Raw genomic sequence first — 25,028 nt, 5'->3', positions numbered from 1 at the left:
AAACTCTCGAAAAACTCTACGGTACCTACATAGGGAGACGTGAAAATTGCTATTGTGTTTTTATTCAACTCAGTCAACCAATTTCCAGGGCCGTAATTTAAAAGAGAATAATTCACACAATTATAATCAAATATTACGGAAACATCCCGAAATATAAAATTGAATTTAATTTCTCAGATAATTATAAAAGGTTTTCTTATTCGAAGTTCATTGTAGAAAATTTTCAGAGCAATGAAAAAAATATGAATAGGTACCTAAAAATTAAAAAACAAACTCTCGAAAAACTCTACGGTACATAGGGAGACGTGAAAATTGCTATTGTGTTTTTATTCAACTCAGTCAACCAATTTCCAGGGCCGTAATTTAAAAGGGAATAATTCACACAATTATAATCAAATATTACGAAAACATCCCGAAATATAAAATTGAATTCAATTTCTCAGTATGAAGTGAACGTCGACGAAACAAAAAATACAACAAAAAATACAGGTCCGTATTTAAAACTTCAAAGATGGGGGTGGCCCAAGTCAGATGACACCCTGTATAAAAGATTCATGGACATATTATGCTAGCCCACATCAATTGCCAATAGCAAAATGTGGACAGATTTTCAATATTTCTGCGAATAAAGAAGATATAGGTGAAAAAATAATTTGGGATTTTTTGGTTTTTCCTGTATATCTCCAGAACCAAAAGAGCTACATTCGATTTTTTTACATCATTGAATAGGTCTCTAAAATACGCAACTTTGCCACAATTTAACCGACACTCTATTTGAATAGCCCTGTATAATAAAAACAGCAAAGGGCCGAGGGTAGATCTCTGAGGTACTCCGCATTTAATGCCCATTTTATCTGAAGATGAACTTTTGAAATTCACTACTTGAACGCGATCTGATAGATATGATTCAAACCACAACAAAATGTTTCCTCTAAATCCGTAGATTTCAAGTGTTTGAAATAAAATACTGCCACTGCAGCCTCACCAACATTCAGTCGAAGGTAAAGTTCTTCTAAAAAAGCAAATATTGCATCATTTGTGCTCTTAGAGACTTCAAAACCATATTGATTGGAGTAAAGAATATGATTTTTGTCAAGAAAATTTTAGATTCTCTTTTTCATTAACTTTTCCACGATTTTAGATAGAGTCGGCAGTAAAGAAGTAGGCCTGAAGTTCACGGGTATATTAGAATCGACTCCTTTAAATAATGAGATAACTTCAGCAGTTTTTAGACAATCTGGAAAAATACCATTTATGAGATATTTATTAATAGCTTCCGCTAAGATATCTAATGCAGTGTTTGGCAGTCAAAGGAAAATTTTAAGTGAGAGATCATCCCATCCTGAAGAGTTTTTATTTTTTATGCTAGAGAGAATTTCTTTTATTTCATTTCCAGAGGTTGGGGAATAGTTATTATCAACTAGTAATAGAAATAATTTGATCGAGAAATATAGAAATTTCAGTAGAATTCATTCAAATAACATCCCAAGTAGTTTTTCAAATTGAAACCATCCACAAACTTACCTGATCTTTCCCGAATTTAACAACTCCATCAGCTGCTTGGGATGGTACTGCGGCAGCACCGGACACGCGATCCTTGATGCTTCAAACAACCCGTAATCCGGCATATAATCCAGATTCGGTTCCTTGTTCCTCTTCCTATCCAGTATCTGCAAGTTCACCGAACTAATCCTGCCGAGAGTAGGCACGGCCGCCAACTTCTTCTGGTTCTCCTGGGTGAGTGTGCGGAAATCTACGTCCCTGCCATTTTTGCCGTCAGTTTCGCAAGACTGGCTCTGCTGCAGTGCGGGATTCTGAGGCGTCCACTGCGTGTAGACGTGCATCTCGGAGTCCATGCCTACGACGAGGATGCCGTCCCTGACCCAGCTGATATGCATGGGTAGAGCGGGCAGACCATCTGCTGTCTGCAACTCGATCTTCCGCAGCGTCATCCACTTGAAGTCATCGACAAACATGGGTTGCGCCAGCGAACTTGCCTTCCTCAATATCGGCCGGTAGTTATTCAAGCTCTCCTTCATGGCTTTGACGTTGGCTTGCGCCAGATCGGTGGAGAGTGGAGTGTACAGCATGATCTTGCTTCCGACTGCTACGGTGAGAATGTGCGAACCGTCTTCATTGGATACCCAGTCCAGCTGGACGATGTGCTTCTGGGTGAGTGGGCAGATGTTGCCCATCTCCGAGATCGACTTTCTCAGCGACTGTAACGTAGTGAAACTCGGCACAGCCAACAGGGTCGACTTAATATGCGGCTCGGTTGTCAGCGTCTGTCTGTCATCGTTCGAGAAAGTATGTAGCACTTCGTTTATCCGCTGTTTCTTCTTCAGGGTCTTCGAATCGTAGAGGTAGCTCAGATCCAGGTGTCGGTTGATATCGATGCGCGGTAAGTGAATGTTCTTCAGGTGGATGACATCTTCTAGGATCCATTCACTGCCACCAGTCGATTCACATTCATATATGGCCACACACAAGTTAATAAATCGCGAATCTTGGTCGTCTTTGTTGGGTCTCGTAAAGCTTCTTCCGTATTTATACGCACAGGCCAGTCTGCCAGAGTAGGCAACGCTTATGTTGAGTACCTGAATGGAGAAAGAAAGTGTCAATGTATAGTCTGTACGAAGTCAATCCGAACAGCTGAATAAAAGACTAATGTACCGGGTCTAATAAATTTACTAGTTGATACCTTATAAAACCTCCCACATAAAAATAATGATTGGACAAAAAAATTTATACTATAATGAAATTTATCGGCACAAAATATGTTGAAACAAGTCACAATATACAGCGTGACTCACGGTCGATGGTAGGTTAGACGTTTCTGAAAAACGCAAAGCATAATTTTTGTGAAAATTTCACCTCTCACATTTCTTTACCTGTTCTATCGATCTAAAATATTTTCAGCATTGCGGCGTTGCTACTTCTATCAAAAAATCCTAGCAATTATTTTTTTTAATGGAACACCCCGTATATTAATACATTTTTGGAATCGCTCTAGTATTTAAATACTTTTTTGTTAATAATGTCCTATACCTATCTCTATCTGTTTTCGAGATAAAAAATAAATTGTGCTAAATATCTGTTTAAAAAAAATCTGTTTAAAATCTGTTTTTCCGTTAACCAGCTGTCGCACCCCTACGAACGACAACCCTCAGAAGTCGAAACTTGTGCGAGCTAAGGATTAACGAGGTCTTACCTTTTAACGTGTGATTCCTAACACGGGTTGGACGATAGCTAGTGACGATCGATCGTTCAGACTAGGGCTTGAACCACCGACCAACACGGCAGTCAATTCGAGTGAGTGAACAAAGTACCCACGCCGAACCGCTTGGCTACCGACCGACCAATATGGTCCACAACATAGCCTTAATTGAAATTAAGTACATCAGTACTCTCAATTCATGAAAAGTTGATATTTGGATGATAGTTTGGACAAACTCGAAATATTCAAATAACACCAGGAAATCGACTCCATATCATACAGGGCGTGCCAAAATTACTATTATTTCCATTGTGCATAAAAGTAGTCGAAAGTTCATTTTTTCAATTGAAACCCCCTGTATATTACTCGATAAATTGAAAGTTGGTAAAAAAAATGCTTCAAAATGATATAAATGTCTCTATACCTAAATCGTCAAGTTTTCTTAATAAAGCCGTTTTTGTGGAAAAATTGTTATTCACGTTTTACCTAAAAGTGTTGAGAGTGGCATTTTATTTTGTGAGTGGGGATTATTGCAAAACGAGCGTCAGCAAGTGGAGCAAACTCACGAGCAAAATAAAATCACTTTTAACAAATGTATCATACAAATTTTTTTGTATAACGTTTCTGCTGATAATAAAAAAAATGATAAGGTCCATGGGATTTGAACACACGATCTTTGGATTACAAGGCATATGTTACAACTACATACGCCAACTCACGTTATTTTAAGGAGGATTATTGGTTAGCCATGAAGGACTTTCTACAGTGTGACTAAATACTACTTCGTCATCGTCAGTAACTTCACAGGGATTTAATATTACCAATAGCACGAACTGCATGTGTGAACTTTTCTAAATGATGTTTTGGTAGGTGTTCTGATTGAAGTGTTTCTATCAAAGAGATTTTCAATAACAGTTGAAGAAAAACATTTTTAAAGAATTTGATTTCTAGGTAGCCGTGGAAATATCAAGCTTATGACAGTTTGGTGACTTTTATAAGTAATTGATAAATGATTATTGACGGTGTTTCAAAAAATCGCCAAAAATGAATGCAAATATTGATTATTCAAACGAAGTTCTTATGAAATTATTTATTATACACGGACAGTGTGATCAAATCATTGCCAGAACTTGTAGAAAATTCAACCAAATGTATTCTGAATTAACACCAATGAACGAGAGGAAGTTTGTAAGATTACAAAATAATTTAGGCGTTTAGGGCCGTGGGATTGGCCACCGAGATCACCCGATCTCACGCCACTTGACTTTTTTTTATGAGGTGTTTCAAAACAAAGGGTATACAGTACTCCAATGCCTACCAAAGAAGAATTGCGACGGCAAATAGTGCGGAGTATTGAATATCTGGATCCTCAGGAAATTGAAAAATCAACCACAAGTCGCGTACAAAAAAACATTTTAAAGTGTTTAGAATGTAATGGACAACATTTTCAACATTTATTGTGAAAATGTGATATTTTGTTTACAATTTTGTTATTTTGAATCATCCTATTCTGTTATTGTCTGTACTTTCACATGTTTTAGCTCACAAAATCTTACTTTTTACCTAGAAATTGGTTGAATTTTTTACATGTTCTGACAATGATTTGATCACACTGTCCGTGTATAATAAATAATTTCATAAGAACTTCGTTTGAATAATCGACATTTGCATTCATTTTGGAAGATGATTCGAAACACCGTCGATAACTCTTTGTAAATTACTTATAAAAGTAACCGAACTCCTATAAGCTTGATAATTCCACTGCTACCTAAATCCAAATTCTAAAAAAAAAAAAAAAATAATGTTTCTAGAAGAAGCGACTTTATTGAGAAATTTTGACGATTTAGGTATAGGGACATGATATATCATCTTGAAGCATTTTTCACCATCTTTCAATTCACCGAGTAATATACAGGGGGTTTCATTTGAAAAACTGAACTTTTGACTACTTTTATGCACAATGGAAATAATAGTAATTTTAGCACGCCCTGTATGATATGGAGTCGATTTCTTGGTGTTATTTGAATATTTCGAGTTTGTCCAAACTATCATCAGAATATCAACTTTTGATGAATTGAGAGTACTGATGTACTTAATTTCAATTAAGGCTATGTTTTGGACCATATTTAGCACAATTTATTTTTTATCTCGAAAACAGATAGGGATAGGTATAGGACATTATTAACAAAAAAGTATTAAAATACCAGAGCGATTCCAAAAATGTATTAATATACGGGATGTGTCATTTAAAAAAATAAAGTTGCTAGGACTTTTTGATGGAAGTGGCAACGCCGCAATGCTGAAAATATTTTAGATCGATAGAACAGGTAAGAAAATGTGAGAGGTGAAATTTTCAGAAAAATCATGCTTTGAGTTTTCCAGAAACTTCCAACCTACCATCGACCGTGAGTCACGCTGTATGTATAGAAGGTTGCTATATATGTATTCAGAATGACTTGAAGGTAACATTTCCATTTACAAAACTGCTAGTACGAATCTTCAAAATAAGGCCATTAGATTCGAGGTCACCAGGGGTTGCCCTCGGGGCAGAAAACTATCCTCCTGCTGTGGTTACTCCTGATGGACAATTTGCTCAGTGTCCTTGGAAAAAATTTACAAGCATATCTCTGAACAATTTTACTTCAGCTCAAGTTTCTAACTAGTCCGATAGATGTAAAGTTTGAAATAATTATTACCTGGCCTTCAATTTCGATGGCCGATTCCTTGATCATGTTCCACTCCGTCCAAATTTGACCAGTGTTGACGATTTCCCCATCCTCTTCCAACAACAAGTGACTGAACTCCTTCACTTGCTTCGAATTGGTCGAAACGGTCCAGAACCTGATGATTCCGTCGCTGCACGCCGTAGCGAAACAGTATGGTGCCAAACAGGCTGGATATATCGAAGCGGAACTCAAATGTCCTGCTGCTGGGGTCGCGTGCACGATTTCGATTCCGTCCGGCAGAGGGAGCACTTGCTTCACTTCTCTCGTCACGGTCAAGTTGATGTGCGGACTCACTTTCGACGGTTTCAGATGCAACGATTCCATGCTGTTCTTCCTTGAGAGGTCGTTCTCGTCCTGCACCAGGATGCAGTCGGGCACGTACATTTGGCTGCCCGTTAAAGCGCATTCGGTGTCGGTTGAAGCGATCGTCAACTTCCACATGTGTATGATCGTGTTTTGGTCGGTGCAGTCGAGTAAAACGATGAAGAAAGGTTCTTTGAAGATCGATGCTTGCTGCAGGTCGACCATGGCGTCGTGTCCGGAGAGGCTTATTGGCGAACTTTTCTGACCTGAAATATGGTGGTCAAGATGAAAAATTAATTCTACCATCAACCGTTGGTCATTTGCACTTTATATATATTTTTTGAATTGAAAGACTATGTTTTTGGGACAGATTAATTTTTGGGAAAGAAAAGTTTTGGCTTTCTACTTCTCCATCTTGATACAAAACCTTTCTTTCCCAAAAATTAAACTGCCCTGAAAATCTATCCTTTCAATTTAAACAAGATTCCTATGGCTGGGATTAAATCAAATAAGCGAATGAATGTTATTTACATACTGTCATCGATGACATAGGTGGATTCAACTCATTCCGTGACAAAAGATCGTAATTTTATGAAATTTTAATAATTGTTTTTTCTTATATCCGTATTTACTACTGAAGAGCCGATGAGGCAAGGGTCTTACAGCGAAACTTCAGATGTCTAGCAGTCAGGATGACAGTGTTCCATGTAAGTGAAATTTCACTCCTTTCATTAATTATATTGTGTATGAATCCTGTGAATGATATCTGATTAGATTCCATTACGAATGTTTGGAATACAAACGGAATAGAGAAAAGTGTTTTTTGTGTAATTCAGCGTTCATAGAAAAGTATTTGTTTCGAAAGTATTTTTCTTTCCTGGAATTCAATGTTTAAATTAAAATGGCTGTTTCGAGAGGGTTTTTTCTTTCAGTTTGTGTCTGAAAGGTACTTCTTTGCATGATCTACACATACTTGTATATAGTTAATTTTTGAAATTGATTGCTTCCTTCCTTTCTTTGGAAGATTCCCACATTTTTTTTAAATCAAGATGGAGAAGAAGAAAGCTAAAGCCTTTCTTTCACAAAAATATATTTTTTTGTATCTGTCAAACACTGAAGGGAAAAACTGAGAAATCCCGTGGCATGAATCGCACGTTGAAAGGTCAGACCTTCCTGAAAACTTCTCGAGGGTTGTTGTTCTTTCTGGGACGACAGCTGGTAGAAAATTACCCAAAAAAAATGACACTAGAAATAATTTTAAAGAATAAGTGTTTATTGAAGCATACTAAGGTAATGTATAAAAGAGAATAAATGAGTTTTGCTCAAAATAGAGACTTCATTGTAGTGAAAATGAATTGTAACTACCTACTTACTGAATATCATTGAATATAATTTGAAATTATATTTGTATTTGCCAGGAAATGTGCAGGTTGTGAGAATTCTCAAGTCTCTTCTTAGATTTGATAAATTGTAAGTATTTCTTTTGTTAGCAGTTTGCTTGAGAAGCTAACCTGCATGGTAGGCTTATCTGCACCTATTTTTACAAGATATTTTTCTTGTTAGTTTTGAGCCATCTAGTTTTTTGACGAGTAGTAGGCATCTGCCATATTGGATTCAAAAAAACGTCAGTTTCTGTATCGTATTCCTCTCATCAAACCTTTCTCCATCTTTATACAAAAAATCTGGGAATTTTCCAAAGAAAATAAGAAAGCGATTGATTTCAAAATGAACTCTTTACCAGGATGTGTAAATTATGCAAAAAAGTAACTTTCACGACACAAACTGGAAGAAAAAGCCATCTCGAAACAACTACTTTTATATGAAGATTGATTTATACAAAAATACAATTTCCAATTTAGTTTGTACTCCTAACATTCGTTATGGAATTGATTTAGATATTACTCACAGGATTGTTACATGAGAAGTAAAATTTCACTTATATGGAATACTGTCATCCTCAATGGTGAATATTTGGAGTACAAACTGTTTAAATCTGTTGAATCTGTTTAAAATCTGTTTTTCCGTTAATAAGCTGTCGCCCCCATACGAACGACAACTCTCAGAAGTTGAGAAACTTGTGCGAGCTAAGGACTAACGAGCTCTTATCTTTTAACGTGTGATTCCTACGTGTTTTTTGTATAATTCAATGTTTATATGAAAGTAGTTGTTTTGAGATGGCTTTTTCATCCAGTTTGTGTCTGAAAGTTACTTCTCTGCATGGAAGATTCCCACATTTTTTTGTATGAAGATGGAGAAGTAGAAATTCAAAACCTTTTTTCCCCAAAAATGTATATCTCCTAAAAATATAACCTTTTCGATTCGAAGGATTGGATCAAATTGGGATTGAATCAAATGAGCGAATTAATGTCTGCCAGTTACTTCTTTGCATGATCTACACATCTTTGTGAAGAGATCAATTTGAAATTAATTACTTGCTTTCTTTCTTTCTTTGAAAGATTCCCACATTTTTTTCTATAAAGATGGCAAAGTAGAAAGCCAACACCTTTCTGTTCTGATTAATTTTTTTAAAACGCTAACACCGGAATTATGACCAAAAAACAAAGCATATCAACTAGTATTTTTCATGTATTGTGTCAGTTTCAATTCAGCACAAAAACGACCCACGAAAAATCTTTGAACTTCAACATCTGTCTATAAAAATTATGGCAATGTTACTCTGTATAAATTATTTTGTAGACATCAAGAGAATTGTCAAATGAACGTCATCTGAAAATGTCGAAATAAAACCCAGTCAAAATTGAAACTAATTTAGGAAATGATTTCCCAAAATCTCGTTGAAAGTAAGTGACAACATTTAATCGTGGTTCTGTGATACTGAATTATGACAGATGTTGATTTCAGTTGCTAAAATTACTGCCTGCGTTGTGATCATCATTGCCGGAATCAGATATATAAGGCGATAGAAGATTTTTCAAGAGGTATATCCATGAAAAATGTTTTTGGTGTGTGATGTAATATAACCTCATTTTCCCCTATAATATATTGTTTTGAATATAGCTCAGTATTTATTATTCTACATGAGCTTAGGAAACTGCTGCTAGTGTGAAAGATGAAAATTGTGTCTGCAATTTGCTTTGAAAGAAAGGTCATTGAAAGTAATAAAATGGACTTATATTAAAATAATTAAGATTTCGATCTGTTTCTTGAAGTTAACTTCAAAGTATTTTACTTTTTTTCTTATGAAAACACTTGAGGAAGCTATCAAAACACGTGCTGAAATTTTTTAAAACTTTCCAGTGAAAATCTCACAATGTAGTGTTGGTGACATTTTATCACATCCACTAAGTATTTTAATAAATAGAAGCTTTTATGAAGGTAAATACCCTGAACAATTGAAGTTCTCAAGAGTTGTTCCACTCTACAAGCAAAAGGGGTGTAGAAAGGAGGCCAAAAATTATAGGGCAGTGGCGGTTCAGTGTCACATTGGTAAAATATATGAATACTCTTATAACGTAAGACTCTGCAATTATCTCGAAAGGTTTAATATTTTAGATAGTTCACAGCATGGGTTTAGAGCGAAAAAATCTACCACGACAGCATTAGAAGAAGCTATATCTCACATCCATGACGCGTTGAACAAAAAAGAAAACATAATGGGACTGTTCTTTGATATGAGCCGGGCGTTCGATACCGTTGATCACAATTTGTTGAAAGCTAAACTGTATCATATTAGTGTTAGAGGCCCGTGTTTGGAATTGATACATTCATATCTGTCAAATAGAAATCAACAAGTAGAAATCAACGGTGTCCGATCCGAGCCGATTGAAACTAGAATAGGCACTCCTCAAGGATCATCAAGGGGGGAAATACAGGACAAAGCTGACGAATCTATCAAAAACATAACCCAATGGTGTGGTAATAATAACATATCTCTGAATATAGACAAGTCAATAGCTGTTTACTTTAATACAAAAAATGCCACTGTGAACCAGAGCATACTACTTAAAACTGAAGAAACATCATTAGAAAACTCGACCTGTACAAAATTTTTAGGGGTCCACTTGGTTCAAAAACTCACATGGAACGATCATGTTGAACATACATCCTCAAAACTGAGCTCATATTGCTTCATTATTAGAAACTTGCGTAACACAGTGTCAATGGAAGTACTGAAACTACTATATTTTGGCCTTATTCAGTCATGCCTGTCATATGGTCTGATTTTCTGGGGAAAAGCCCATAATAGTGGTCAATTATTTATCACTCAAAAAAAAAATTATAAGGTGTATGCTGAATTTATCTAGCAAAACATCTTGTAAAAACCACTTTGTTGAGCTGGGTATTATGTCATTACCAAGCTTGTACATTTACTCAATAATTGTTCACATCATAAATAAACATAACTCTCTCAAAACAAGAAAGGATGTTCACAATCATAATACGCGGCAGAAGGACACCATCAATTTATGTTTCTCTAGATTATCAATCGGACAGGAGAATCCCAATTATATAGGAATCAAATGCTACAATAAAATATGTGAAATTAAGAAATTAAGAGAACTCAGCACAAGTTTATTTAAAAATTATCTAAAAAAGTTTTCAGTACAGAAATGCTATTATTCAGTTCAGGAGTTTTTGAATGAAAATTTTGACTCGGACCACATGAAACAGTAGTCTTTTGATTCAAATTTTTTATAAATAATTCTAATTAGTATTGATAAACTTATATTTCATTTATTAATTTTTAAAGTGTGTACATGTACCTATTTATTTATATTAATTTATTTTATTTTATGACCAAAAAGTGAAATTGTAATTATAACCTACTTATTAGTGACGATTCCCATAATGTATGGTACTTGTATTGTAACATTCAGTGGAAAATAAATTGTCTTGTCTTGTCTTGAATAACTTTTTCTTTTATTTCTTTCAAGTGCACATAGTAGTGGTGGTTGAAATATCCCTGCGTATAGAAAAAGGTTAAAAAATTAGGACCGTATTTTCATTTTATGAAAAAGTATAGCTTTTGATTGGTACAACTGATGATTGTTATGATTACTCTCTAACTTTTTATGGTCACTTTATCAGATTTTGATATTGACAGTGTATTTACTCAGGTGTGTAGCGAAGTGGGTCGACTTGATGAAAATCCATAACGTATTGAAGTAATACTTTATTCTGAGATTTTCACTGAACAGTTTACAAAATCCCAACACGTGTTTCACGTGTTAAGTATTACTTGAATATTTATAAAGGTGATTGACGAGGATTCAATCAAGACTTGAAATTTTGTCGTTTTGACTGCAGTTGAAAAAAAAATATGGAGAATCCGAAGAAACAAAAATGTAGAAAAGAACCGACATCATTTTTACAAATTATATATGAAAGAAAGATCAAATATGAACAGAAAATATAATGGAAAGAATGTTTCGACCCTACTTCTGTTTCTGAGCACAATAGAATAAGTAACAAGAGTTTTAAATCTTTATAGAAATTGGAATTGAAGGGTTATATTTTTAGGAGTGATTAATTTTTGGGAAAGAAAGTTTTTGGTCTCCTACTACTCCATCTCGATACAAAAAAAATGAGGGAATCTTTCAAAGAAAGGAAGGAAGTAATCAATCTGAAACTAAGTAACTTTATACATGAATGTGTAGATCATGCAAAGAAGTAACTTTCAGACACAAACTGAAAGAAAGTCCTCCTAAAACAGCTACTTTCATATAAACATTGAATTACACGAAAGAACAAATTCTTTCGAAACAAATACTTCTATATGAACACTGAATTATACAGAAGATACTTTTCTTTACTCAGTTTGTATTTCAAACATTCGTTGTGGAATAAGATCAGATGAATGGTAACAAATTGTACTCACATGGAGTTCAGTTTGTGTCTGAAAGTTACTTCTTTGCATGATCTACACATCCATGTATAGAGTTACTTATTATCAAATTGATTACTTCCTTCTTTTCTTTGGAAGATTCCCTCATCCTTTTTTTGTATCAAAATGGAGTAGTAGAAAGCCAAAAACTTTTTTTATAGAAATATTCGGAATTAAAATTCATTCCATTTATTCAACAATACTTTTCGGTATAGAAATTTTCATAAAATTTGAAGCTTTACATTATGAAATATTGTACGTTATATAGTTAAAAATATGATATATACGCAAAGATTTCTTTTACATTTACCATGTCGTTATAAAAAAAATATCTAGAAAGAAATGTTTTCATAGAGAAATAAATTAAAAATGATATCAACAATTACTCCAATCTCTATTTAATATGAATGCATAATCTGAAGTATAAAAACTGTATTGTTTTTAGTTTTGTTTCGAAATAATCAAAGAGAACTTGGAATACCAAAATGAATGCAATCCTAAAAAGAAAAAGTAGAGTCAAATAACAAACGAAACCACTACATCTTAGGATATCAAGAGAAAAGGATCATATATTCATGTTGATTCCACTAAACTCACCAGTTATCAACTGCTCCTGGTAGACATGCAAGAAAGTAGTATTTTGCCATTGGATCGCTTCGGAAATTGTCTCAAGCTGTATTATACACCCCGGCCTCGACGTGCTCTGCTGAGACACGATGTTGATGTTCTCCAACATGCTCTCCTGATTAAAAGAAGACAAATCCGAAACACTTTCGTACTCTTCGTGGTTCCTGTTATCTTTGAACGAGAGATCGGCCAGAAGCGTCCTCGCGTCGATGACCGCCTGGTAGACCCTAAGACACTGTCCGTCCGAAGCCACGAAACAAGCGCTGGGCGAGTTCGAAAGATTGCCGAGGGTGCTAGAGGGAAGCAGAGTCGGGATCCAGGCAACGTTGCTGAAAGCCGAAGGTTCAGGGCTGCTGATCCGAGCCAGCTCGCATATTCCCCCGGACTTCGATAGAGGGCCTACCGCGTCCACTTTCCAGAGTATCAGTTCGCTACAGAATCCCTGAGAAATGAGAATTACAATTTATTGCAGCGTTAAATGGCGTTCAACATCGGGCATCCAAAAATCATCGAATTGTAAATATAGCCGAGGAAAAAATACTAGAAATATAATACAAAAAAATCATGTTGCTGAAAGTATGCTGATATGTGATATGAAACATGGCATGGCAATACTCAAAAAGAAAGCAGAACTAGTGTATGGTTAAAATCATTCCCTGACTAAAAAAACTCCGACCGCCGCTGGTCAACCGATTGGTACTCGGCCAAGGTAGCGCTCATTTCGACTTACGCTTCGAGATTGTTCCAGATGTCGCGTTGCTTCGAAACACTTCTAGCGACTTCCCTATCGGCTTCCAGAGATTTCCATTACCATATATAAATACCATCAACACGCAGATCGGGAAAATTTCATTGAAAGTGTGGTACGACGTAATCTAATAAGGCGATAGATGAACATCTGGATGGCAAGAAGATTTATGGACTTCTGGCAGAATCTTCCAGGAGTGGCTCACTCCAAGGCGTTTATTCACCCTTCGAAGCTTGATACCAAACAAATGTTGGACTACAGTAGAAATGAACTAGGATCTCTAACAGGCCTTCTTACAGGTCATTGAATCATCATATGCAGAAACTTGGACTGTCAGAAGACAGTGTGTGTTGCCTCTGTTTGGAATATGATGGAACAGCAGAGCAAATACTTTGTGCCTGCCCCGCTGGGGACCGAATCAGGTTCTTAGAGTTTGGCAGAGCCGTACTCTTACCATCTGACCTGAAAGACCACTCACCACTCAAAATAATCGGCTTCGTTAAGAAGCTGGGTTTGTTTGGCCGAGTGTGAATAGGTGTAAGCCACAATAAACCCTTGTGGTGGAGGGTTGAATTGACCCACTCACTTTAGACCTAACCTAACCTAAGGCGATAGATATTTGAGTATTAGTTCTAAGTTTCAATTAAAGTGTTTGTGTTGTATTGTTAGTGTAGCAGTGAAATAAAGTTGAGTTTAATTGTACTAACCCGCGGGAAAAACGTAACAGTATTCTTGTCTTAACAATGAAACTGGTAATGGTTGAATAGATGATTTTAGATGTATGAAGCAGGGAGTTCACTAAGTTTTCGCAATATAAAAGCGTCGTTTATACTACTTTATCGAAGACTGGAATATTTTCAACAAATAGTTTCGGCAAAAAATACTTCAATTTTGTTCAGTCCATTTTTATTTTCGGAAGTTTCTTTGTGTCTATCCAATCGAGCGATTTCCAAAGTCTTTGGCTATATCTCGCAAGAGGGTTTAGTAAGTAAACTAGAATGTCGGGGCTTGCCAGATCGTCTTTTTTCCTGACTGTTTCAGCTTTCTTACTAAATATTTCTTACAAGTAGTCATTGATAGTTCTCTTACGGATACCATTACCATCGATGCTGGTGTTCCTCAGGGACTCATATTGTTTCCAACCAACAAAAGATTTCATATTATTGTGAATTATCCCCTGGAAAAAAAAGCAGGCCGCCACTGGTCGCCACCGATCGACTGCGACTTGGTCAAGGTCGCGCTCACCCCCACTTAAAGCCCTTGTTCCTTTTGGATGCTGTGTCACTTCGAGAATTGTTCCACTGGCTTCCGAAGACTTCCGTCGAGATATATAAGCATTACCAACACATAGACGAGTCTAGTTCGGAAAGTGCAGTGCGAAACGAGTTAATAAGGCGATAGATTTGTGATCATTAGTCATTAGTAAGAAGGTGAATGTGAAAAAACCGGATATCATAATGTAAAATTACCCAGTTTCGATGACTGAGTCCAATAATTTGTTGAGTATCAACTGGAAATCAATATTTAAAAAAACTTTTCAAAAAGATTTACACACCCCCATCAACTTGTAATGGTGTATAAAGCTTAAATTGGACCTTCTATGGAATACTGCTTACTGTGGTGGACCGATACGATTGAAAACACTTGCACAAGAGTTGTATTTTTAATTTCAGACTTTGAAGTATTGAAAAGATGGATGGCTATACCTAGTCCCTCATAATTATATACGTACATTACGGACGTGTGATTTCTGATCGACAATATTATGGTGGCTGGTCGTCAGAAGTAACGGTAAAACTGGATGACACGTTATGTCGTTGACTCTGAATCTATGACCGGAAGCTCTGCTTTTGTGTCCGATGCTCAAGACTTGACTGAACTTGCTTTTGTCAGCGAACGTAATCTGCCACAAATTCAGCGTTCCATTATCATGTTTTGTTACTAGAAAGACTATTGGCACGGCTTCGTTTTTGTCGTCAGTAATTACTGGTATCTGTAAATGATTTGAGGTTATTGATAAATCATCACAGATTTTGAGTGGAATAACTAAAAACCCTGGTACATATTTTAACATATTGCTGTGATTATTAAAATTGGCTCATTTATAAATCAATACAGCTTGTCAAATCTAGGAAGCGACTTGAAAGTCTCGCCTTAGGACCTCCTATAAAATGCACGTTTGTTAGGAGACTGTGTGAGAGAGAGAGATAGAATTCTCAAGTCTCTTCCTAGTTTCGACAAGCTGTATGTGTATTATTCCTAGCAAAGTCGCCCCTATTGCTACTATTTTTGAAAACTACATTGAAACCCTTTTTTATAAATCTCAGGAAATACATTATTTCATCTCTCTCCCAATTTTCATACCCAGGACTTGGCAGATGCCTTCAGGAAAACCACTTCTCTAACTAAACCACGACAGATATTGGATTCTATCCAACAGACATATGTTTTTGTGACAGTAAACATTTTTATAGATGCTTTTCTTGTACAGCAACAAATTTGGTTCTCAGTAAGAGAAGGGGCTATGCAACAAAATCAATTTTTTGAGAAAACGGATGGTTTTTGTAGAATAAGTCAAACGTTCAGTAAAATAACTTATTATTCATCTTGTAAATGAATATAGGGATATGGCACACTTCCAATGAGGTCAAATTATGGTCTAAAGGTAGCAGCACGATCCAGAATCATAAAAAAAAACGAATTGTATGGCATGGCCCATTTTTTTACTTGGGCACTCAATTATCTTACCTCATTTATTGACTATAATAATGCGTAATGAAAACTCAATAAAAACATATTTTTTTCAAAAGATTGATTGATTTCATTAACCTCTCAACTGGAGCGAAAAATTCACCGTCATCAAATTTTTTCAAAATTCATTTGGATCAATTACTATCGACTGAAAACTTGTAAAAAACTGGATAAGGATTTCTGTATATCTGTGACAAATTAACAAATGCATGTATTTTAGGACTGACCTACCTCAAAAAAGTAATTTTTATTTAATGTCCGACTTTTATTGGAAGGTGAAATTCAAATCAAAGTACTTACTCATCCTGAAACTATAAATAGAATTCTTCAGTCGCTCGAAAAACTCATTTGAGCTAAGTGAAAATTCTATAAAAAAAATTCACTAGGTTAAAAGAGTATTTCTTATTATAATACCAGAAAGTAGGAAAAACATTGCCGGGATTTGTTTCATGTTTCGCTGACAACACCGCTATCCTCTGGCATAGCAATACCCCCAAATTTACTTGAACAAATCATCGTCGACATAAGAAGGGTGAAAGAGTGGGGCAATTAATTACAATCTTTTATCATTCAACATCAACAAAACGAATGTGGTCACGTTTAGATGTAATATAGGGGAAGTACACTTGGAAAATGTAAAAACTGAAAATTTGGAGAAAAACAAATTTTTAGGGCTCTTCATTGACGAAAATCTAAACTTTGATTCCAATGAGGACTACTTGTGTAAAAGACTAGCAGCAGGATATCATGCAGTGACAGTTGTTGCAAGAGAGTTAGACACTACTATTACAAGATCAGTTTATTTTGCACAAATCGAGTCCTATTTACACTATGGAATTTGTTTCTGGAAAAATTGTGCACAATTTCAATTCAATATGGTATTGGGAAAAGTTTTTGGCTTTCTACTACTTCATCTTGATACAAAAAAAAAGATAAATATAAATATAAGCATATTCAGTGTTATCCTTTGTTTAGCAGACATAAGAGACAGTGTTTCCAACATGTATTCCACAGATGTGCGTTTATTATAACTTAATATTGCCCTCATGGATCTGTTTTGAAGCTTCTGTAGTCTGTTTAGATTTTCATTGCTCACAAAATAGAGTAATGTACTGCAATAGTCAAAGGGTGGTGCTATTGTTGATTTGTAAATTGTTAATTTTGCATATTCACTTATTTAATTTTTCAAACTATATAAAAACTGAATTTTCGTGGCTATTTTCTTCTGAATATAACTAGACTTTGCCAATAAGATTTTCAGATCTTGGGTAATAAAGCATAAAAAAAAACCATCTCAATGAGAAATATGTTAGTGATACCAGGGCTATGCTAAAACTGAACCATTGAAACTATTTACATCTTTCAACGACTTATTCTCGTCTTCCTCCTTGACACAGGTCAGATCTCTGTTGCACGTCTCCTTCTGGAGGGCTTCTTTGACTAAATGTTTCAGCAACGGAGCCGTGTTATACAAGCTGACAGACGTAGACATGCTCATCGAGTCTCCTAGAGGAAAAGCCGACGGAATGCGAGTAGAAAAGGAAACCTGCGCCTGTCTGAAAGAGCCCGGATGGAATTCATCCAACCAATCTACAACCCTAAGGAAATAAAGAAGTAAAAGATGAGCTAGCGTTTCTTCATGAAGCGTACTTACCATATGAGGAAGCTTCCATCTATTGGATGGATGCTGAACAACAAGTCCGGGTTGTGATGCCAATCTCTTAGGAAACTCTCTATGCGCGCATCAACACCATCCGCCACGCCAGAATCCATTAACGGTTCCTCAGATGACTCTTCCGAATCGGGATTGTCGACAACAGGTCTAAAAAAATAGTTTATAATTACAACCAATCGGCCAGTTTATTCATTTCAATAACTTCGTTATTTTCATAATCCTGAAAAACACATGTGAACAGATAATCATTTCTCCATATTGTTATTTGACAGAATTAAATTGTACTAGAAAAGTTGTCAACTGCCTAAACCCTATTTTTGAGAAATTCGTTAGTATAAATGATAGAGCAATTTGGCCCTGAAATAGAACCCTGAGGCACTTCTTGTTTAACAAAAATTGTCCGAGAGAGTGATTTTTTCCTCCAACTCATTTGAATACGATTTGACGGGTATGATTCAAGCAGTTTATGTGAAATTCCCAACTCCATAATAAGACAACTTCTCTAGTGGTATTTTGATACTGTCAATTGCGATTGTGTGATAAGCTTTGCTTAAATTTTGGCTCATTATATTTAATTAGCAAAGGCAGTTGTTATTTTTTGGACAATATCTTCTACCTACATCATAGGAAGTTGACTCAAGTATAGCCAGAACAGAAAGTGAGATTAATTTTGTAATTTGTACTGTGGCAGTTGTATGGCACTTCAGTATGGAATTTGTGTCAAACAGAGAAATTTTTTCAAATTGTGCAACAAGAGTCACATGCAGGTAAGCCAATAAAAGATTTGAACATAGTTCAGGAACGAGCAGTGCAAGCTAATGATGTATTGAACCATTCAAGTTGTAAGAGATATGAAAACACTGGAGAATGGCAAAAATTCAATTCCACGATAAAGAAAGAGGTCAAGTCCAAAGACAGAGTCAGACTACTTTGATGAAGGTATTTTTTTGACATAATATAATTATTTCTGCAACAATCAACAAGAGAGTGCTTGCTTTACATACCATCCATAAAAAGTTTCGAAGGGATAATAATTACTCTGGATATTCAGACAGTTTACGGAAAGTTATGCATAAAATGAGGGTTTCATGGGAAACAATTGAAACAAATAGAAAAGTTTTGATAGAAAAACCGAATATGCAGCAGAAAAGGACCTATTTTCTGAAGAATATTCGACCTATCATTTACGTGGATGAAACATATCCATTCAACATGTACCCATGATTAAGCTTACAGTGATGACACGAGATCTACACAAACCAACTTGTAAAGGACAAAGATTGATTAGTGTTAATGCTGGTAGTGAAAATGGTTTTGTTCCAAATGCCTATTTGGTGTGTAACTGTTACACCTCTCGAAGCGAAGCAGTAACTCGTCTTGATAATGCCATCTGAGATGATGGCGAAACGTCGACTATCGAATAGTACACAACGGATGAACACCCGGAAAAACAACACATCATATATATATACTGATACTGATACTTTATTGTCTAAGAATAACTTCTTATTGACAAAGTGTCATAAGTAATCATTAAAGTAATGAAGGTACAAAATACAAGTAAGCATAAAAGTGGAAGTATAAAAATTATAAAATTAGTCGAGACGAATAAGATGAGATTAATGTGTATAAACAAATAAGTCGCAAAAGAGTAAAACAAGTCTAACAAAAGTAAAAACATGCGCCCAAGGCGCTCATCAGTCTACTATACAAAACTATAAGGTAAAATACAAGACAACAAAGACAAATCATCAGTTTTACATTTAAAGCGAATCGTTAAAAAACTCATCCAAAGTGTAGTATGCCTTATCAAACAGTAACTCTTTGACACTTTTCCTAATTTTTCTCTCTGAATTTAGATCTTTGATATTCTGGGGTAAATGATTGAAAATTTTTTTTGAGTTATAAATCAGGGAATTTTTAACTTGTGTAGTGTTGGGCTTAGGAAGATCCAAATTACCCATCTGTCTAGTCAGGTAACTAGGGTTTTTTATGGTGTTTCTATTTAACTTATGTTTTTTAAACATCAAACACACCGTCTCTAGTATAAATATGCAGGTAAGGGTCATTATTCTATGTGATTTGAATAGTGGACGACATGAATCTCTAAAGCCAGCCCTACAAACATACCGGACAGCTCTTTTTTGTAGCTTAAATATCATATTGAAAGATGCTTTGTCGGAATTGCCCCAGTAGCAGATCCCATATCTCAGGTGTGACTCTATAAATGCAAAATATGTTGATCTTGCCATGGTTGGGTCGAGTTCCTTGGATATGACTCTAAGTGCATAATAGCCTTTGGCAAGTTTGGTACATAAACTTGCGACATGTTCCTTGAACGTCAACCTACTATCAATAAATACCCCAAGGAATTTAGCCAAAGAGGATTCTTGTAGACATTTATCACCTATTGAAATTGGGTTTAACAAACATTTAAAGGTGAGAATGTGGGTTTTATTTACATTGAAGGACAACAGATTGGCGTCGCACCATTTCTTGACCTTGTGAATGTCATTTTCTATTATTGCATTCAAATGATGAGTGTCTTTATTATGCCAAAGAATGGTGGTATCATCTGCAAAAATTGTAAATCTACCCGCAATATCCAAGAGTGCAAGATCATTCACATAAAGCAGGAATAATAAGGGTCCTAAGACAGAGCCCTGTGGTACTCCACAATCCATCAAAGACTCATGAGAGGTTAGACCATCAGAGTAGACCACCTGTCTACGTTTATAGAGATAAGACTCGAACCATTTCAGAGCCACATCACGGAAACCATATCTCTCTAACTTTCCCAGTAATATTCTGTGATTCACACAGTCAAAAGCCTTCGACAAGTCGCAGAATACCACTGCCGCGGCTTCATTGTCATTAAGCTTAAGGTATAGATGCTCGAGTAGTTCAAATGTGGCATCAGAGGTGGATTTGTTACGTTGGAAACCAAATTGGGTCGTCGATATTATATTGTTTTTGTTCATGAATGATAGAATTCTTCTTTTAATAAGTCTTTTGATGACTTTGGAGAGAGCGGGTAGGAGAGAGATAGGTCTAAAGTTACTAGGGTCATTATGATTGCCCCCTTTATATATTGGAATAATAACAGCGTTTTTCAAGCAGTCTGGGAACATGCCTTTCTCAAAAGATATATTAATTGCCTCAGCTAGAGCATCCAATGCGCTTATTGGTAATTGTTCTAAAATTTTTATAGATATTTTATCCCAACCAGATGCTTTCTTGTTTTTTATTTCAGCAAATGCTTCTTTCAATTCCTGGCGGTTTGTGGGACTAAGGAAGAAGGTGTCGTGGACTGTTACATTTCTCATGTAGTTCATGGGGTCTTCCGTGACTGCTATGGTTTTAGATAGATTCAAGGCGACTGTACTATAATATTTATTCAGCTCATTACAAGACGGTATGCTGGTGTTGGTTGAAGCAGTATTTACTCCTCTTAGGTCATTAATTATTGCCCAGCTCTCCTTTTGTTTATTTCTAGATTCCGATAATCTGTTATTGAAATATCTTTTTTTAGCTTCAAGAATCATAGTCCTATATAAAGTTCTGTATTTACTAAAGTAAGAGAGAAACCAGTTATTTGACAAAACAAATTTTCTGATATGATGAAGGGACCGTAGGTTCTTAGATGAGATTCGTAGACCTTTTGTTATCCAAGGTTTTCTATGCTTTTTATTTTTAATATAATATATAATATATATATATATATATATATATATATATATATATATATATATATATATATATATATATATATATATATATATATATATATAGCCAGAAACACGTGTTCGCGGTTTGCCTCCAATTATCTTGAGTGTCATGTCCACGAATTTTCTCCTTTTGATTTATATCATACACACTCAATAATATCTATATTCCTGTATATATATATATATATATATATATATATATATATATATATATATATATATATATATATATATATATATATATATATATATATATATATATATATATATTTATATATATATATATACTTGTATAAGAGTATGAAAACCAAAATGAATATGAAATATAAATGTAAAGGTAGATAGATATAAAAAATGTGTACATATTTAATGAGGTTTATTGAAATATAAGGTAAGTATCAGGTTTTTCTTTTGTATGGCATGATTAGTTAATAAGACTGTGAATTGTTGTTCTGGGCAATGAGAAAATATACAATTTCAGGTGATACTTGAATGTAGTTGGCCTTGAAATATTTTGAATTTCAGCTGGAAGACATTGGTATAGTTTGGGACTCAAATATGTCAGACTTTTTTGTCCTTTTGATTTTCTCATAAAAGGAGTCAAGTATGTGAGTTGTCTGTTCCTTGTATTGTATTGATGTTCCGGGTTCTTCAATTCGTGCTTAGAATTATGCTGTTTGATGTTGCTACGTGAAAAGAATAGTTGCCTTGGATCCATAATATTAGTTTCATTGAATAGTCTATCCGATGGATATTTTATATCTTTATTGAATATAATTTTAAGTAGGCGCTTTTGAACGATGATTAATTTTTCGAGGTGAGACTTACTTAAACCTCCCCATGCTAATATTCCATACACAATATGTGGTTCCACTAACGCCTTATATATCGTTCTCATTGCTTTGAAATCTAGAATATATTTAACATTTCTGAGTTTATAAATTAAAAACTGTATTTTCTTAGTGATGTATTCGATTTGTTTATTCCATTTCAGGTTATTGTCTATCATAACACCAAGGTATCTGATCTTATTACAGCTGCATATTGAGATGTTTTCAGTGATTTGCAGGCTATCATAAGAAGGAGTACTTCTCTTATCAGTATGTATGGGTAGAAAAAATGTTTTTTTAAAGTTAATTGTTAAAAGTCTATAGTTGAAAAAGGCTTGAATATTACGGATATCGCTTTCTGCTTGAATTTTAAGTGATAGCCAGTCTTCATAACTGTAGAAAATTGCAGTATCATCCGCATAAGTAATAATTTGACCACTTGTGTTTATTCTGAATAGATCATTCAAATATATATTGAACAGAAGTGGTCCCAAAACAGTTCCATGGGGTACACCATATTCTATTCTTTGAAAATTGCTCCTCACCATCTTCAGTTCAACACATTGAAATCTATTGGAAAGATTACTTTCGAATAATTTTAAGGCCACTCCCCTTATGCCGATGTTTTCCAAGCATTCCAGAAGCAAGTCATGACTGACCGTATCGAATGCCTTTGAAAGGTCTATAAATACACATAGAGAGGGTTTTCCTGTATCTAAGGCATTATACATCTTTGTTGTAAGGGCGAGGATTGCATCTTGTAAGGGCGAGGATCTCCATTGCCGCTGATGGTGTGGTACTGATGGCGTTAGATCATACAATTTTCTCACAGTTTTGCTGGGGTTGACTGACATCTGCTCCCTCAGGCAACAACTGTGAACAACATCCATCGTGCTTTCGAGGATATTACAAGCTACCCTTAGCGACAGTGGACATGACATTCCAAGTCTGCCACTTTATCCCGGATTTGAACCCAGTAGAACTTGTTTGAGCCTCTATGAAGCAATATGTTGCTCAAAATAAGTAGATTTTAACCTTGAAAAAATATAGCCAAATGAAAAAAAATTGAATGGAAATCACGTTGCGAACATATAAAAAAAATCATCTCATCATACACGACTTCTATGCATGAATTTTCAAAGCACTCCCTATCATAGATTTGCAGCAATGTTTGATGGAAGATTTCAAGAAATGAACTGGAAGGGTTATATTTCTAGGAGTGACTAATTTTTGGGAAAGAAAGTTTTTGGCTTTCTACTATGTATCAATATGGAGTAGTAGAAAGCCAAAAACTTTCTTTCCCAAAAATTTCGAGGAATGTTTAGATAGATGTCTCTTTCCCAAAAATTTCGACGAATGTTTAGACAGATGTCTAGATGTGTAGATAGGTTAGGAATTAATAAGTTATGAAACAATCCAATTAAACAGAATTTCTAGGATACACAAACAAAATATGTAACGAAAAAAACTTACTTTGCAAACTCCTCCAAAAACAATTCAGCTTGTAAACTAAACTGCATTTCCTTGTTATCTAACCAATGTAGTACAAATGCCGGTCGTGGGTTGCAATAAGTGATACTGGGTACCAAGGGTATATCGGTTTCAGCGTTGACAGACGCTGCTAAATGGAAATGCAACCCAGGAGTTATTCCTAGAAAAAAAAATGTAACAAGAAAATATATGTACAATTCATAAATAATTTTGGATTTACCTGTGCCATGGTAGCCATAAGAGTGAAAATCATGTACACTGTAAGTGGATGGCAAGGTGGGTATTGGAGGAGAAGGTCCACCTGTACCATGGGGATGGTGTTTGGCATTTCGTCTTATGTGGAAACAAGTTCTGGAAATGAAAGCAAACGAGTGAACCTAAAGAATTCATCTGCTGAAAAATGAGTGACATTCCTTCGGTCCTTCAAGTTTTCTTATAGCCGTAAATTGTACCACATAAAGTTTTTGGGTTCATTGACAAGCTGGAGTTGTTTGGTTGAGCTTGAATAGGTGTGAGCCACAATAAACCTCGGCGGGTTGCAGTGGAGGATCAAATAGACCTATGCACAATATTATTTAGAACTCTCTGACCTTCCTCATATACATATCATTTTATTCCTAAGATTTCTTCTAGAAAACTCAAAACTGAGCACAAAGCATCTCCAAAGCATCTTCAAGGACGAAACACAAACACTACAGGAAAATCCATCTCTCAGAGTATTTCTGATATGTACCGCTCTTGGTGAAATTAAATGTGCCAGGTCACTTGAACACTTCCTGTGAAAGTATCTATAGAAGAGAGACAAATCTCCAACCTTTCTTCGATGTTCCAGGCTATCAAGGTTGCACTTGATGTTCGCATCTCCAATCAGGCGGATGGCGCTTGTCTGGATGGATCCAGCAACTTCAGGGTATGTTTGGGGGCGGAGCTCCATACATGAGAACAATACTCCAAAAAATGTCTGATCTGAGCTTTATGAAGCATCAAGTGTTGCTGAAGTGTGTACAGTTTTCTGGTTCGGAACAGTGTTCCAAGCTTTTGAGACGCGGCCTTTGCAATTTCAGCGACATGATTATGCCAAGACATA

The 25,028-nt window shown here is 35.4% G+C and overlaps 1 protein-coding gene and 1 long non-coding RNA gene across 5 annotated transcripts in view; one reads left to right on the top strand and one right to left on the bottom strand.

The window, feature by feature from the left end:
* Positions 1 to 25,028, bottom strand: part of Rbcn-3A (rabconnectin-3 alpha) — a 97,500-nt gene that overhangs the window by 64,476 nt on the left and 7,996 nt on the right. For all 4 annotated transcript variants that reach the window (XM_074174431.1, XM_074174433.1, XM_074174432.1 and 1 more), the window contains 8 exons: positions 24,162 to 24,292; positions 23,924 to 24,101; positions 17,872 to 18,039; positions 17,575 to 17,815; positions 15,199 to 15,459; positions 12,689 to 13,160; positions 5,914 to 6,512; positions 1,525 to 2,597 (listed from right to left, as the gene is read on the bottom strand). In XM_074174431.1, coding sequence (XP_074030532.1) covers positions 1,525 to 2,597; positions 5,914 to 6,512; positions 12,689 to 13,160; positions 15,199 to 15,459; positions 17,575 to 17,815; positions 17,872 to 18,039; positions 23,924 to 24,101; positions 24,162 to 24,292 — 3,123 coding nt within the window. The remainder of the gene's footprint in view (positions 1 to 1,524; positions 2,598 to 5,913; positions 6,513 to 12,688; positions 13,161 to 15,198; positions 15,460 to 17,574; positions 17,816 to 17,871; positions 18,040 to 23,923; positions 24,102 to 24,161; positions 24,293 to 25,028) is intronic.
* Positions 8,862 to 9,263, top strand: LOC111505823 (uncharacterized). The gene is made up of 2 exons (XR_002722186.2): positions 8,862 to 9,047; positions 9,096 to 9,263. It is a non-coding gene; the product is annotated as an uncharacterized lncRNA (long non-coding RNA).

Source organism: Leptinotarsa decemlineata, unplaced genomic scaffold (assembly GCF_025532065.1).
Source record: "Leptinotarsa decemlineata unplaced genomic scaffold, Ldec_3_MD MMD2_tig00000576_RagTag_RagTag, whole genome shotgun sequence".
Taxonomy (NCBI): domain Eukaryota; kingdom Metazoa; phylum Arthropoda; class Insecta; order Coleoptera; family Chrysomelidae; genus Leptinotarsa; species Leptinotarsa decemlineata.
The sequence above is the reverse complement of the archived record's forward strand: the minus strand, read 5'-3'. Positions and strand labels throughout refer to the sequence as shown.